Source organism: Camelus dromedarius, chromosome 9 (assembly GCF_036321535.1).
Source record: "Camelus dromedarius isolate mCamDro1 chromosome 9, mCamDro1.pat, whole genome shotgun sequence".
NCBI lineage: Eukaryota > Metazoa > Chordata > Mammalia > Artiodactyla > Camelidae > Camelus > Camelus dromedarius.
Genome location: NC_087444.1, coordinates 36,284,422 through 36,301,676, shown reverse-complemented (window position 1 = coordinate 36,301,676; position 17,255 = coordinate 36,284,422). Strand labels below are relative to the sequence as shown.

At 35.5% G+C, this 17,255-nt stretch overlaps 1 protein-coding gene across 3 annotated transcripts in view; it reads left to right on the top strand.

Annotated features, from left to right (window-relative positions):
- Nucleotides 1-17,255, top strand: part of NFATC3 (nuclear factor of activated T cells 3) — a 113,018-nt gene that overhangs the window by 80,299 nt on the left and 15,464 nt on the right. The window contains exon 10 of one of the 3 annotated variants that reach the window (XM_031458217.2): nt 15,895-15,998. The exons of the other annotated variants lie outside the window; for them this stretch is intronic. Within the exon in view, the coding sequence (XP_031314077.1) occupies nt 15,895-15,995 (101 nt within the window). The 3' untranslated portion in view covers nt 15,996-15,998. The remainder of the gene's footprint in view (nt 1-15,894; nt 15,999-17,255) is intronic. 3 annotated transcript variants of the gene reach the window in all.

The window sequence follows — 17,255 nt, the reverse complement described above, 5'->3', positions numbered from 1 at the left end:
TCAATAATTTAAAATGCCCCCAAGATAGGATTTTTATATAATAATTTTAGAATTTATTGGCTTTGTCATTTATATGGTAGTGAAATTTTGTCTATATAGGGATTCGGTGAAAGCTACCTGTAACTGTTGTCCAATATGAAAATTTTGAAACATGGATATAGAATTTTAGTTCTCTCTCTGATTCTGTATTAATCTATAGAAAAGTAACTGTAGATCAGCCATTTTCTTTATATATCTGGAGAGGTTGAGTTTACTACTTAGTTGCAAAGCTTGTATTAAATTACAAATTCTAGACATAAGGGGAAAGGAAGGTAAATAAAATATGGCAACTGCCTCTGCTGCCTTCCCCTGCCAGGACTTTACTATCAGATCAGTACATGACTATGCAATGCAGTAGGTCTTAGTCACTTACAACCAAGATATAAAATAAGCACACTGGGAGATCAGCAGAGGGATAAGAGAGATTCTATAAGAATTCAGCAAGGCTTCCTTGAGGAGATGACGTTTGAGCCGGTCCTGGAGGATGAATATATGTTTTCAGTAAATGAGGGTCAATCACTTGGCTTTTTTCAAGTGTAGTATCAGAAATGAGGATCAAAGGGAAAGTCAGACAACATAAGCAGAAACACAGAGCTTTGGGAAAGCATGATTATCTGTAGCTGGAGGGCAGATGGCATAGTAAAGAATGGCCTTCAAAGCCACAAGAGGTTATGCCAGGTCATTTGTGTGTAAACAGAAGGTATATTTGTAAACTGAAGGAACACCTACAATTTGTATAGCAGATTCACCGATTAAATTTGTTTTCTAACTTGACCCTTACTGATCTGCTAGATAGCTATGTTTAGAGAATTAGACTTTCTGAAGGTCACACAAATGATAAGTATCAGAGTTCAGACTGGAATCAGATCTTTCAGTGTAGTCTCTTTCTTGCAGCACTATAGCTGCCTCCTAGCAACAACAGGCCATGGTGGTTTGAACTCTGTGCTACAGGGGATCCCTCAAGCTTTCTTTAATTCCTAGAGAATAGTGAAACATTCTCCAGGAATGCGTGTGCAGAATTTCACTGCATGAATATACGTTCACAACTGTATCTGATCTGTCATACTTGTATTGGGAGTACTTGAGGGCCCTGGTGTCTGGCTGTTCTCTTTACGCATAGCTGGTGTACGTGTCACTGCCTACTTAAATAGTGATGGATACCAGATAGAGAGGAGGCTACTACTTTGATGCAAAACAGATTTGAAATAGCTTCAGGCTTTTCAAAATATACATAGGCTATGAAAATGTTACCTATTCATTCTTTTGGCAGTTTTTGGGTAAATATTCATAGTGTTTTTAAGATTTATATTTAGAATTTTAATCCTTGATCCCTGAAACAAAAGATATGACCTTAAGTAATAACCTACCACCCATTTGTGATGGCACTGAAGACATAAGATTTATTAAGCTGGTCTCATGGGGTGTTTCAGTTCATTTTCTTTCCAAATGAAGACATTTTTCTTTTTAAAGAGAGACCAAAACTGGAACCTCCTCTTTCTAATTTACCACAAATTAAGTGATTTTGGGGGAGGACTGCAAATTGGAACTTCTAGGAAGGTTTTATGAAAACTGTATTTATTTCATCTTTTGAATTTGTGAAGATGTGTTGCAAAAACAGAGAATCTGGAAAGATGAGATCTATGATGGCAAATATAAAAGCCACTTCATTTTTGTTCCATTCACAGTCAAGCAAAGTTCCCAGATTGTAGCCCCAAGAGGACAGGGACTAGCTACTGAATTCCCTCATTGCCACCTATCAGGAGACTTGATAGATGCTCAGTGGTGCTAGCAGTAATTTAAGAGGGGGAAAAAGTAAAATACACTCCTGGGCATCTCAGATTATTTGATGTAAATTTTTTGCAAGGTACATTTTAGTGCTTTACTTGAATTCTAAAATGAATTTTTGATATTTGCCTCCTGACTCATTCATTATGTTACATGGATTTCCCTTTGAAGGTAAACTTCTAGGTACTTAGAAAATCCTACAGTTCTACAGAGTTTTAATATAAATTAATTAAAAAATGACAACATATAGGCCTTGAACTCCATCATATTTGAACTCCATAGTACTTTAATGTCCCCTTTCTGCTAAACTTTAACAGTAAGCCATAAAACATGCCAAAAAGGATTAGAAGTACTTAAAGTGAACTTTGCAGTTAGCTCAAGCCCAGGTTTTATTTTAACTTTTCTATATTGTGATGCGTATTAAGTACAAAGTAATTTCCACTTTACACCTAGAAGACACAAGTAAATTTTTAAATATGTGTTATACTAGTTAAATGTATGTACCTAATCCTAATAACTTTTTGTTAATCCTATTTGTTTTATATTTACCCCCCTTTCTTTTATATCAAATTAAATATTAGTACATAAAATATCCTTTTTATTTTTGAAGTTTTTAATTAAGATGGAGTCTGTCAAGAATCATTCAAGTATTACTTGACTGTTACTTTTAGAAATACAGACATCAACACCTTAATTATTTAATTTTATTTTCCCCTTAACGGAGGCACTTAGGGATTGAACCCAAAACCTCATGGATGCCAAGTACACATGCTCTACCTCTGAGCTATACCCCTACCCCCAACACCTAAAATTTTTATTATAAATTCAGTGACATTTAATAGAGAGAAGATATTGGTGCACCTCCGCTCAGAAATTCAAGACTTATAGAACTAAAAATACTCTAATATGGCTCCTTCGTTTTATAGATAAAGGATCTGAGTTTTACAGAACTTAAGGTATTCGTCCAGGGTAACACTGTAACACTGAGTTAATAGCAGAGTAAAGACTAAAACCCAAGTCTCCTGACTCCTAATTCAGTGCTCTAGGAGTTTTTCCAGTATCTACAGTCATGTTTCTCATCAGTTGTGAGTTGAGACTCCAGATGTAGACGAAGCAGAATAGATGAAAGAAAATGCTGTTTTCTCCACAGTGCCTTGGTTTGTGGGAGAAGCCAGTGTAATTTTAAGAATATAGATTCTCACTATAGATGAAGTTTTAAAGGCTCTCGACTCTGTCCTTTTTCACTCTGGAATTCCTACTCTGGTGTCCCTAGTGATATTATATTCCTGTTGGTCTCTTCCTCTCCAGCTTCTTTGGAACATCTCAGGGCCTTTTGAGTTCCAGCCACCCTTGTTTTATTTGGGCTCTGATGCCTCTGAAATCACACAGAACAAATGTAATCCTTCTGTAATAGCCCTTCACGTGTGTGAAATCTTGATCTCTTTCCCAAGTCTTAAAAACACTCCAGCAATGTTCTCCTTCCCTCACCCTCACTGACATGGTAGGTAGTTCCCTTTTGTTTGAACCTTGGTGTTTAGTTCCTTTTCATAGTGCAATATCCAGAAGGGAACACACTCTAGCCAGCTCAGAGTGGATTGGAACCATCACCTTCCTTGTTCAGAAGACTATTTTATCAGTACAGTGTGATGCCAGGGGGTCTTCTTAGCTTCCTGTTGCTGTTAATTTAGTGAGTTGTGAGTACTAATCATTAGTCATAACTAAATCACATCCCATTGTCTCCCCACTCTCCTCACCTTCACCCCCACCTGCTACCATGGGTTTTTATATATGCTGTTTTTGGAACCCAAAACTAAACTTTACAGCTATCCTTGTTCAGTTCATTGAGGTTATTTTAGCCCCTCATTTCAGTCTTCCAAGCTCAAAAGAGACCCAGAACCATTTCTCTGTTTCAGAGTAATCTGGCTCCCTCCTCAGGAGGAATACTTCTTGGGGTAATAGTCACAGCAGAATGCTGACCTTTACCAGGTGATGTTCTCTTTCAAGCAGTCCCCTTGGAAGGCTGTGATGTGTACATATTCAGCCAATTAGAGTATTGTTCAAAACTCTTTTGCTACTTTTTCTTTTCTACTTAGATGTACCATTGCCCCGCTTGAAAAGTATGCTACATCTATAAAATTATCAATAAGTTAGTTTTTACTCAGATGTTAAAATTTGTATACGGGGAACTATAACTTTTCCTAAACATTTTTGTGCATTATAGGGTATATGTCCCAGTTTTTGCACCAAGTAATATACATTAAAACAGTACAGAAATATTGAAATTGTCACCACTGTGTTTTAAGCGTTTTAATTAAAATTATAGTATTCTTAAACTACTCTGTCTTAGACTTTTAAATAGAGGCCCATTTAATTTGTGATTGAGCTGAATCCAGTTACAACTTTCCATTGGAGTCCCTCATTTCCCTCTTGTCCTCCTTTGTTCACAAACTAACAGAGCCGCAGCTGCAGCTCTTCGGCGGAGGAGAGGATACATGTTAAATATAGCCTGACCTGCTGCTGTGGTGAAAACTGACACTGCCACTTGCAGGCTCTGTGCAGTAACATGCTGATCCTCAATGTAGGGCAATTGCTAATTTGACTGTAAACAGGGACTCTAGATGTGACCTCAGCAGTTTTGTATATAGGTGACAAGCAGAAGAGCTTGCTTTCAAGTAGCAAAGGACTGATAAACACACATTTCAGTTGGTTAACTTGGATGGGGGAATCAGGAGGCTGGTATGGAAGAGCAGAGGTAAATATTACTATCAGTGTTCTATTCCACCTTTTGGATACTCGTTTTACTGGTGTTTATTGTATTTAAATAAATAAAACAAAAGAAAGCCAGGCATAGCCAATGATGAGAGTGGGTCACAAATGAGGTGTTGAATCCCTGAGGGACACAGTAAGGGAGGGAGGTAGATAAAACTGACCTTTCTCTTTTAACTGGGACTCTCAATAAGTTATGAATCTTCTTTCAGGAGACGTACATGTACCATCCAGCCTCAAACGTATTTATGATGAATAATTCCAGAGGCAGAAAGTTCCCACAGATAATACCCATGTAGGTTTTGAATCATGCCTCATGCAGAACAGATCATGACAGGGATTAGGGGCCTGAGATAAAACCACTTTTTGATGTATAATAAGAAAATTTAATTTTCAGACCCAGTGAAGCAGGGGTAAGCATTTGAGAAGATCTTTTATTTCTTATATCAAGTGTGTCTGTGTTTCTCATATGGACACATTAATTGTACCCCATTTGAGCAAAAATGTTTCTTTGAATCAGCTTGATACTAAAATCTATACATAAACTGTGAAAAATCCAAGAGAGGTTACCACTAAATAGCCAGCATATCACAGCATATCGTTAAGTCTTCAAAATAAGTTCACTAAAGAAAGTATATTTTAAAATAATTAGTGAATTATGGTTACTGTTTCTTGATAATATAACTTTTTTTGGAGCACTGTGGTAGACACTTTGCTAGTAGCTCATTAGTTCTTCCCAACAATCTATGAAAAGTGAATTATTAGCCTTATTTTTAGAGATATGACTCAGAGAGCTTCACTTAACCAGTGTTATATGGTGAGAAACACTGGGACTGACATTTTTTTTTCTTATTTTTTATTGAAGTGTATTTGATTTACAATGTTAGTTTCATGTATATAGCAGAGCGATTCAGTTGTACGTATACATATATATTTTTTTCAGATTCTTTTCCATTACAGCTCATTACGAGAAACTGAATATAGTTCCCTGTGCTATACAGAAGGTCCTTGTTGTTTATCTATTTTACAGATAGTAGTGTGTGTCGGCTAATCCCAACTCCTAATCTGTTACTCTCTCCACCCCTACCTTCCCCTCTGGTAACCATAGCTTGTTTTCTGTGTCCACAGGTCTATTTCTGATTTGTAAATAAAAGTTGTATCTTTCTTTTCTAACATGGATGGACCTAGAGATTATGATAATAAGTGAAGTAAGTCAGACAGAGAAAGACAAATATCATATGATGTGGCACTGGCATTTGAATTCAGGTCTGTCTGAACTTTAGATCACCGTGCATGTGTTTAGTGGTTTCTGAAATAGCTATAATTGATTACTTTATATAATCTAACGTCTATAAACACAGTAAACATAGTAATTTTCTGATGTCTGCCATGTGTAAGATACAAAGCCAGTGTCTAAAGGTGTATTCTATTTTAAAATTCATATCCTGTTTTTGAGTTCCTTTGGAAATGAATCATTCACAGGAACAAAAATATTTTAAATTAGGCTCACCAGTTCAGCTTTTGTGGTTTGGTGGCAGTTCTCTGGCTTTGATTACAAGATTACCTCTTGTCAGGCATCTTGGCTTTTGATGGAACTTAGATAAATATACCAAGTAGCTCTTTTCGGTTTGAAGATACCTGATTTTTTTTTTCCTTTTTCTTTCTCCTTCCTTCCTTCCTTCCTTCCTTCCTTCCTTCCTTCCTTCCTTCCTTCCTTCCTTCCTTCCTTCCTTCCTTCCTTTCTCTTTCTTTTGTACAGTTCTAAAGCCTACTATTCATTAGCTTGTCTATCTGCACAGGAGGGAAAAGTATGAAACTTTTTTAAAAAATTTTTTTTCGGGGAGAGGGAGGCAATTAGGTTTATTTTTCTTTGTTTATTTATTTAATAGAAGTACCGGGGATCAAACGCAGGACCTCATGAATGTTAAGCTGGCCCTCTACCACTGAACTATACCCTCCCCTGAAACTCTTAAGTTGTAGAAGATAGGGTAGGGTTGAGAGTGATGGTTTCTAGCATTCTAGCCTTACATCTGTAAGAATGTGGAACATATTAAGTCCCCTATAATTATTTTGTTTGTTTAAAAGCATCCGTTGGAGGAGCAGGTTATATAGCTCAGTGGTAGAGTACATGCTTATTTAGCATGCATGAGGTCCTGGGTTTAATCCCTAGTACCCCCATTAATAAATAAATAAGTAAATAAACCTAATTCTCCCCCCCTACAAAAAAAAAGGGGGGGGGAAGTATCTGTAGATGATTTTGTGTAGAACAAGTTTTTTTAAATTTTACTTTATCTGGGTTTCTTAAGATAATCCTTAGTTTTGAAAAATGTCATACACTCATATGTTAAAAATATTAAAGGTACAAGAAAGTACATAGTGAAAAATTTCTCTTAGGTACCCAGTTGTTCTCTCAATGAGCAGCTGGATTTAGCGGTTTCTTGACTGTTAGTTGAGAGCTATTTTATGCATCTATAAGCAATTGCATATATTTTTTCCATATTTTTACTGGCATATTATGTATACTTTAAGCATTTTGCTATTTCCATGTATTAAATCTTGGAAAATTTTCTATGCTTAACATAAAAGAACTTCCTTGGAAGATCTTTTAATAGAATATTTCATAAAATTGTATCAGTTTTTCCATTATATAGCTGTACCTTTATCTGTTCAACACATACCATGAATAACATTTTACAAATGTCATTTCCCACCATTTTATAGACATCTGTATATGTGTGTGTATATATGATAAATTCCTAGAAGTAAGATTGCTTGACCAGTATTTTGAGAAAGATTGCCAAATTGTCCTCCATAAAGGTTGTATCAATCTACATTGCCACTGGCATTGTAAGAGAGTACCTGTTTCTCTCATTCCTTCATCAGCACATTCTGTTACCTTGTATCTTATTATTTGCCAGTGGGATGGGTGGAAAATAGCTTCTCAGTATAATTTTAATTTGTATTTCACTTAGGAGTAAGGTTGTGTACCTTTTCATTTGCTTAAGAGAAAATCTTTGTCACAAATCCATGACCTCTGCTGATAGTTGCTTGTTTTTCTATTAGATTATGATCCTTTTCTTATTATTTATAAAATATAAAATCTTTTATTGATAAGTTTATTAGCTCATTGAGCTATAAGTTACAGATTTTCCCCCAATATGTGATTTTTGCCATGAAGAATTTTTTTTACCTTTATATTATGTAACTTATGAATCTTTTATCTCCCATGGCATCTGTTACTTTTACGATTCTGTAAATCTTTTTTTTTTAACATTTGATCTCCTTTACTTTTTTTTTTTGCTTTTCTTTTTTGCGTCTTTTTTTATTAAACTTTTTTTTATTGAGTTACAGTCATTTTACAATGTTGTGTCAAATTCCAGTGTAGAGCACAATTTTTCAGTTATACATGAACATACATATATTCATTGTCACATTTTTTTTCCGCTGTGAGCTACCACAAGATATTGTATGTATTTCCCTGTGCTGTACAGTATAATCTTGTTTATCTGTTCTACATTTTGAAATCCTAGTCTGTCCCTTCCCACCCCCTGCCCCCTTGGCAACCACAAGTTTGTATTCTATGTCTATGAGTCTGTTTCTGTTCTTTCTTTCTTTCTTTCTTTCTTTCTTTCTTTCTTTCTTTCTTTCTTTCTTTCTTTCTTTCTTTCTTTCTTTCTCTTTTCTTTTCTTTTCTTTTCTTTTCTTTTCTTTTCTTTTCTTTTCTTTTCTTTTCTTTTCTTTTTTTAGATTCCACATATGAGCGATCTCATATGGTATTTTTCTTTCTCTTTCTGACTTACTTCACTTAGAATGACATTCTCCAGGGACATCCATGTTGCTGCAAATGGCATTATGCTGTCAGTTTTTATGGCTGAATAGTATTCCATTGTATAAATATACCACATCTTCTTTATCCAGTCATCTGTTGATGGACATTTAGGCTGTTTCCATGTCTTGGCTATTGTAAGTAGTGCTGCTATGGTGTCTTTTTGAAGTAGGGTTCCTTCTGGATATACCCAGGAGTGGGATTACTGGGTCATATGGTAAGTCTATTCCTAGTCTTTTGAGGAATCTCCATACTGTTCTCCACAGTGGCTGCACCAAACTGCATTCCTACCAGCAGAGTAGGAGGGTTCCCTTTTCTCTACAGCCTCTCCATATTTGTCATTTGTGGAGTTTTGAATGATGGCCATTCTGACTGGTGTAAGGTGATACCTCACTGTAGTTTTGATTTGCATTTCTCTGATAATTAGTGATATTGAGCATTTTTTCATGTGCCTATTGATCATTTATATTTCTTCCTTGGAGAATTGCTTGTTTAGGTCTTCTGCCCATTTTTGGATTGGGTTGTTTGTTTTTCTCTTATTAAGTCATATGAGCTGCTTATATATTCTGGAGATCAAGCCTTTGTCGGTTTCATCATTTGCAAGAATTTTCTCCCATTCCATAGGTTGTCATTTTGTTTTGCTTATGGTTTCCAATTTTGTAAATCTTTGATCCATCAGGAATTTACTTTGGTGGAATGTATGAGGAATGGATCCAATTTTAATTTTTCAAACGGCTACCCAGTTGTCCAAACATTGTTTATTAAAAAACCGTATCTTTCTCCTTTGATTTAAAATACCAACTTATACTTAATTTCTTTCTATATGTGGATGTATCTCTGGGCCTTCTCATAATTGGAAATCTTAATTTTAAATCTTTTACTTTGCATCAGAAATCCAGTAGTGTGGGTGAAACAACACATAACCTTGTTGTCATCTTCTTTATAATGTTTTTAGTGCTTTTTACAATGTAACATTGATTTATTTTTCAACATTAATTGTTGTAAATATAGTTTATAAATGATTAATTTACATTGATCACATTAACTTCTGTATTGTTTGCCTGCAGTTTGAATTAATCTGTATTAATTTATTCATTCAAACAGCATTTATCAAGTGCCTGATATATGCTAAGCACTATTGTAGGCCCTAGTGAATAAAACAGATCTTTGCCATCACAGCTGGCATTCTAGTGGAGAGAGGCAATACAAAATAGACACAATAAGTAAATTGTACAATATATTGAGAGGTAATAAGTGTTATAAAGAAAGAAAAAGAGTAAGGTGAAGGGTATTTGGAGTGCTGTGAAGGGTAAAGTTGGGAGCAAATTGCAATTTTAGATAGAGTAAATAAATGTCTTTAGTGAGGTAACATTTGAACAAAAACTTGAAGATGAGAAAATTACCAGTGTGACTAACTGTGAGAAGAGTAATCTAGGCAAAAGGGACAGGCAGAAGAAAGACCTAAGGTGATAGCACGTCTGGTTTATTGAAGAAGATCAAAGAGGCCAGTGTAGCTGGAACAAGATGGATCTAGAGGGAAGGTAGTAGTAGTAGATGTAGTCAAGGAGGTGATGGAGAGCCAGAACATGTAGGGCAACAGTTCTCAAACTTTGTGGTCTCAGGACTCCTTTATAATCTTAAAAATTATTGAGGATCCCCAAGAACTTTTATTTAGGTGGCTTCTATGTATCAGTATTTACTGTATTAGAAGTTAAAACTGAGAGCTTTTCCATTACCCATCACAGCAATAAAGTCACATACACATGATATTTTCCATTGGAAAACTCCACTGTAAACTCAGGAGAGGATGATAATGAAAAAGGCAAAAAACTCTTAGTATTATTATAAAGGTAGTTTTGACCTTGAAGGCTCCCTTAATAGTTCTTAGGGGACCCCATGTGTCCCTGATCACACTTTAAGGACTCATATATAGGGTCTTGTAGGCCATCGTTGTAAGGTTTTAAACAGATGAGTCATAATCTGATTTGGTTACTCTGGCTGCTGGGTAGGGAGGCAAGGATAGAAAGAGGGAGACCCGTTAAGATACTGTTACAGTAATCTATGCCAGAAGTGATGGTTTGGTGGTAACAATGAACGGGCTAAGAAATGGTCTGATTTTGAATGTATTTTAAAGGTAGAGCCAATAGCATTTCCTAACAGATTCCATGGAAGATGTGAAAGAAATTAAAGATGACACCAAGCAGAGGGGAGGTTATAGCTCAGTGGTAAAGTGCATGCCTAGCATGCATGAGGTCCTGGCTTCAATCCCCAGTACCTCCATTAAAGATAATTTTTTAAAAAATGACATTAGGCGACTAGAAGGAGTTGCTGTCAGCAAAGGTGGAGAAGGCTGTGGATGAAGCAGGTCTTGGAGAAAGATCTGGTGTTCAGTTTTGGATGTAGTATCTATTGAACATTCAAGTAGGGATATAAAGTAATCTGTTGGATGAACAAGTCTAGAGTTCTGAAGTGAGTTATAGACTGAAGATAGAAATTTGAGAGTTGTTGGCATGCATGTGGTATTTAAAGCCACTTGATGAGGTCTTTAAGTGATCAATTAATTGTCCTGCCTTTATCAATTTAGGTAATAATGATTGCATTTCTATAAAGTGTTACAGAGTGCCTACACATACATTTCAGGGGACACTATCCTCTTTGAGTAAATAAGTAGGCAGATTCACAAGAGTTAAACAACTTCTTAGGTCACCAGTCCAATAAGTGATGACATTAGGATTCTAAAGCCTTTATTTTCATTTACCCACCCACCAGATCATTCAGTTGTTTGTATAAACCAGAAACATCTATATATTGATAAGGTGGCTAAAGTAAGCATCTTGGTCAAATGGGGAGGCAGTTTGGACAAGTAGAGAAATTTCGCTTATCTCCCCACAGATATATTTCAGGATTTAAAAATATTTAACTAATTTTTTTAAACTTTGATATAAAAGGAATAAATTCTATAGCCAAGATTTATAAATTTTAAGAGGGATTTACAAAAGCCCTCCAGCTGTTGCTTTGAGTTAATGGTTAGAGCTGTGAACACCTAGTTCAGTCATTTCATACAGTGTTCTCCCACAAGAAAACCCAAAGTTCATTTTTGAAATTTTTTAAATTTAGTAAAATATACATAACATAAAATGTTAACTGTTTTAAATGTACAGTTCAGTGACATTAAGTACATTCACAGTATTGTGTGGCCATCACTACAGTCTATTTTGATAACTTTTTCATCACCCCAAACAACAACTCTGTACCCATTAAGCAATAACTGTCCATTCTCTCCCCTTAACCCAGCCTATGGTACCTCTGTTCTGCTTTCTATTTCTGTGACTTTCCCTACTCAAGATATCTCATATAAATGGAATCATACAACATTTGTCCTTTCTGTCTGGCTTATAAACTTAGCATAATGTTTCCAAGGTTCAGCCATGTTATAAGCATGTATCAGAATTTCATTTCTATTTATGGCTGAATAATAATTCCATTGTATTTTGTCTATCCATTCATCTGTTGAAAGGCATTTTTTTTCCCCACCTTTTGGCTATTATGAATAATGATGCTATGACTATTGGAGTATGGATATCTGTTTCAGTCTCTGTTTTCAATTCTGTTGGATATTCTAGGAGTGGAATTGCTGGATCATACGGAAATTCTTTGTTCAACTTTTTGAGGAACTGCCAAACTGGTGTTTTTCCCACAGTGGCTGCACCATTTTACATTTACAGTGCATGAGGGTTCCAGTTTCTCCACATCTTTGCCAACACCTATTTTTCATTAAAAAAAAAAAAAAACAAAAAAAAAACCATCCTCAGGGGTGGGAATAGCTCAGTGGTAGAGTACATGCTTAGCATGCACAAGGTCCTGGGTTCAATCCCCAGTACCTCCATTAACATTTTTTAAAATTATTTTTTAAAAATGACTGTACCCTTTTAAAAATTTTTTTAAAAAAGCCACCTCAAATGGGTGTGAAGTGGTATCATTATGGTTTTGGTTTACATTTCTCTAATGACTAATAATATTGGACATCTTTTCATGGGTTTATTGATCATTTGTTTATCTTCTCTGTATAAATGTCTCAAATCTTTTGCCGATTTTTTGGGGGTTGACTTTGGTTTTTGTGTTGAGTTGTAGGAGTTCTTTTTATATTTCTGATAGTAAAACCCTTATCAGATACATTATTTGCAAATATTTTCTCCCATTCTGTGGGTTGTCTTTTCACTTTCTCAGTAGTTTCCTTTGATGTTTTTAACTTTGATGAAATCCAACTTATCTATTTTTTCTTTTGTTGTATATGCTTTTAGTATCATACTTAAGAAATTATTGCCCAATCTAAGGTCATGAAGATTTGCCCTGTGTTTTATTCATCTAAGAATTTTATAATTTTAGCTCTTATGTTTAAGTCTTTGATCCATCTTGAGTTAACTTTGTATATGATGTGAGGGAGAACTCCAACTAACATTCTTTTGCATGTGGATGTCCACACAGTAGCCTTGTTTGAAAGTGAAAATGAATTGACCATATATTGTGAGGGTTTGCTTCTGGGCTCTCTATTTTATTCCTTTGGTCTGTATGTCTGTCCTTATGTCAACATCACCCGGTTTTGATTATTGTAGCTTTGTAGTAAGTTTTGAAATCAAGAAGTGTGAGTCCCCCATCTTTGTTCTTATTTAAGATGGTTCTGGCCCTTCAGGGTCCTTTGAGATTCAATGTGAATTTCAAGATGGGTTTTTGTTTGTACAAAAACACTGTTGGGATTTTGATAGAGAGTGCATTGAATCCGTATATTGCTTTGGGTAGTATTATCATCTTAACAATATTAAGTCTTCCAAACCATGAACATAGGATGTTTTCCATTTATTTATATCTTAAGTTTCCTTCAACAATGTGTAATTTTCAGTATACAAATCTTACACCTCCTCGATTAATTCCTAAATTTTTAATTCTTTCTGATGCTATTGTAAATGGAATTGATATATAAATTTCCTTTTTGGATTGTTCATTGAAAGCATCTAGAATACAACTAAATTTTGTGTATTGATTTTATATCCTATAATTTCTGACTTAATTTATTAGTGCTAACATTTTTGTATGTCAGTTCTTAGAGCTTTCTATGTATAAGATCATATCATTTGTAAACAAAGATCATTTTACCTTTTCCTTTCTAATTTGGATGCCTTTTATTTCTTTAGCCTAATCGCTCTGGCTAGAACTTGCAGTACTATGTTGAATAGAAGTGGCAAAAGTGAACATCCTTGTCATGTTCTTGATCTTAGGGGAAAAGCTTTCAGTCTCTAACCAATGAGTATGGATTTTTCATTTATAGCCTTTGTCATATTGAGGAAGTTTCCTTCTATTCCTAGTTTATTGGGTGCTTCTTATATTGAAAGAGCGTTGAAATTTGTCAAATGCTTCTTCTGCATTAATTGAGATGATCATATGGGTTTTTTCCCCTTCATTCTAGTAATGTATAGTATATTAATTGCATTTGTTGATTTTCATATGTTGAATTATTCTTGGATAATTGGGAATAAATCTCACTTAGTCATGAGGTAATTCTTTTATTATGCTGCTGAACTAAGTTTGGTAGTATTTTTGTTAAGGATTTTTACATCTATATTCATAGGGGTATTCTGTAGTTTTCTTCTTGTAGTGTTTTTGTTTGGCCTTGATATCAGGGTAGTGCTGGCCTTAGAATGAAATAGAAAATGTTAATTCTTTAAGTGTCTGGTCAGAGTTTGTGTGATAGGAAGAAATAAATCAGGTATTTTTTAGAACCACGTTTCAAGGAACTAGAAAAATATCTTGAGGACTGTAATTTTCCATAAGCACAGTCTGAAATTACCACTGCTTCACCCAACTCACAAAAGCTCCCAGTGTCTGTTGTCCTCTTACTTTTGTTCCTGGGCTTCTTTCTTCTGATTTATGTGCTGATTTACCTGAATCACATGTTCTATACCTTAGGGTCTGTTTTGAAGAATTCAGTTGTGAAGATTGGGCAACTTCAGAAAGGAGACTTTTGACAATATCTAGAGTTTTTAAAATACTCCACATATACTGTAATCCTTAAATCCCTCCTGGAAGCTAGGTGAGCGATCTCAAATTTAGTAATAAAAAAGCTTAAGGTAGAAAAATTTTGCTGAACCACCAAGAATTTGGTTTTTTTTGTGTTTTGTTTTGAACCCCTTTAGTGAGGCTGCATTTTGCATGGGTTTGCTCCTCCTTTGTTTTCCCTCTTTTATCTGCCTAAAATGAGGATATTAATTAGTTCATGGAGACTACACACAGATTATTCTCTTCCAAGATATAATAAGCGTCCTTCTAAGAACCTAAAAGGTTAGGTTCTTTTGTTTGAAGTTGTACAGCAAAGACCAAAAATAATTCCTTATAGACCAAAGGAGGGGGGTTTGCCTCACTGCATTTTAGACTCTTTAACTGAGTATGTCAGCCATTTTCACGAAACTGCTCATAGTGAGCAGTTTTCTTCTTTAATGCAATAACTCTCAAACATTTTTGACAGCTGCCCACAATAAGAAGTGTTTTATAGCATGACCCAATACATAACAAACAAAAATATATATACAACTAATGTGAACATCTCACAAACCAATTCTTAACTTTTATTAAAGAAAATGCAGCCTGTCTTCTATTTTGTTCTATTTCTTTAAAATTTTTCTTTTTTAAAAAAATTTTTTGTGGTGGGGGGAGGGAGATAATTAGGTTTATTTATTTATTTATTTTTAACAGAGGTACTGGGGATTAAACCCGGGACCTTGTGCATGCTAGGCATGCACTCTACCCCTGAGCTATACCCCCCGTTTTTTTTTAAATACTGATTTAAACTCACTGAAATGATTTCATAACCTGTTAATGGATGTCAACTTTAGTTTAAAAAATATTCCTCCATGACCCCCAAATTTACCTATGCATATGGTGCTCTGTGCTCCTACCCTTAGACATTTTGATTCTGTGCTCATTTCTTATTTTTTTTAATAGAGGCATTGGGGATTGAACCCAGGACCTTGTACATGCCAAGTATGTGCTCTACCACTGAGCTATACTGCCCTCCTTGATTCTGTGCTCTGTAACACAGCCCAGGAGTCTTTTTTTTTATTAAATGCCCAGGTAACTGATACAATCATAGACAAGTATTTGAAAACTACTAATAGATATAATCTAATAAAAGCCAGTTTATTTAAAACTAAATCTATCCCTTAAAATCACTGAAAGCCATCATTGTAACTTTTAAAAATCATTGCCCTTTTAAATTGAGAAAATAAATCAGCTGTTAATCGAAACTCTCTGGACTGCAGTATTCTTATTATATAATAAAACATGAGGAGCCATTTTATGCAGTGATTGACAGATAAAGGACAACTAAATTCCTCTTGATTATAGGAAAAAACAAGCTGGGCATGTAGTAGATTAAGTTACATTCTGGTTTGTTCCATTCAGTAGTGATATTGTCTTCTTTGACACAGACCAGTTTATGTCTGACTTGAAACACCAGCCATCAGGTTCAGCAGAGAAATGGCCTACCCACAGTGAGCTCTCATGTCCAGCTCCTTTCTGGAGAATCTAGAGGGTGAGTGTTGATTGAAATGTGTCGTTGTTTTTGTGCCCAAGTTTGATATTTGCATGCTGTGGCTGGATTTGCATGTGCTACAGAGGAGGGGCTATACATGGGCACCTTCTTGGTAGGGGCCCATTCATTATCTTTGGAGCTACACTTTGACTATAAGACTCTGCTTTTTAAATCTGACCATACTCAGGCTGTCACACTTGTACTCATAATTGTAGTCTGGGTTTGAATAAAAGACAAGTGTTTAATTGGATTTATTAAACCAAAACAGAGAGAGGCCCGTCTATATGAAATCTATGGCTTCGGTGCTGAGTAAATTTCATTGCTGATCAGATGTGTAAGCCTACTCATTTCTGGTCAAGTACTCTTTTAAGTTTTGATGTGAGGCAGTATGGAATGGAAATTAAGCAGGAAATGTTATCCATTTACCAGAGGCAACCTGGATCATTTACCCTTGAGCCTGACCTTTAGGCCCATGTTTGCACTCCTGGTAGTTCATCTGGAGTTCCATTTGGAAGGAGTCCATAGAAGTGGAGTCAGTCCTTGTGAGGGAGGGGGCTAGGCCTCAGGCCTTCCTACCTCAGCAATGAACCATAGCCCTCCCTCAGTGTCATATAGCTCCTTTCTTCAAAGACTCTCAGAGCCACGTGAGAAAATATGTGACAGAAATTATAAATGTACAGATTATAATTCTCAAAATGCCATTTGAATTTCATTTTAATGAATTTAGATTTGAAAGGGGACTTAGAAAACATGTCCACTACCAAATCTTTATATTTAGGATACTAAAGCCTTCTGATCAGACAAGGCACCTTAACCCTGGCTTCTCCCAGAAGCTGGGCCAGCCTACCCTGGTCTCATATCCTTGGCAACTAAGTTCTACATATCTGTAAAGGATTTAAATGAATTTCTTCATATTATGGTTGAGAAAATCAGTTGAAGAAAGATTAAGTTGTTCTAGTCACATCACAGCTGAACCAAAACTAAAGCTTATTTCTTTCAGTGTCAACCCCATTGCCCTTCTTGTGTGTGAAGCAACAGGTTGGTCACTAGTGATCTTGGTAAAAATTATTTCTGTGGAGTGAAGGGATCAGTGGATGACTAAGGAATAAACAGGAGGTAAGAACATAGAAACAACAGGCAGTGTAGATAACCCTTTAAGATAAACAATGAAAGAAAAAATTAGATATAGAAGTCTGTGTGGGATCTGAGGTTTTTATTTGTTTGCTTGCTTGCTTCTTTGAGGCAGAGACTTACCAT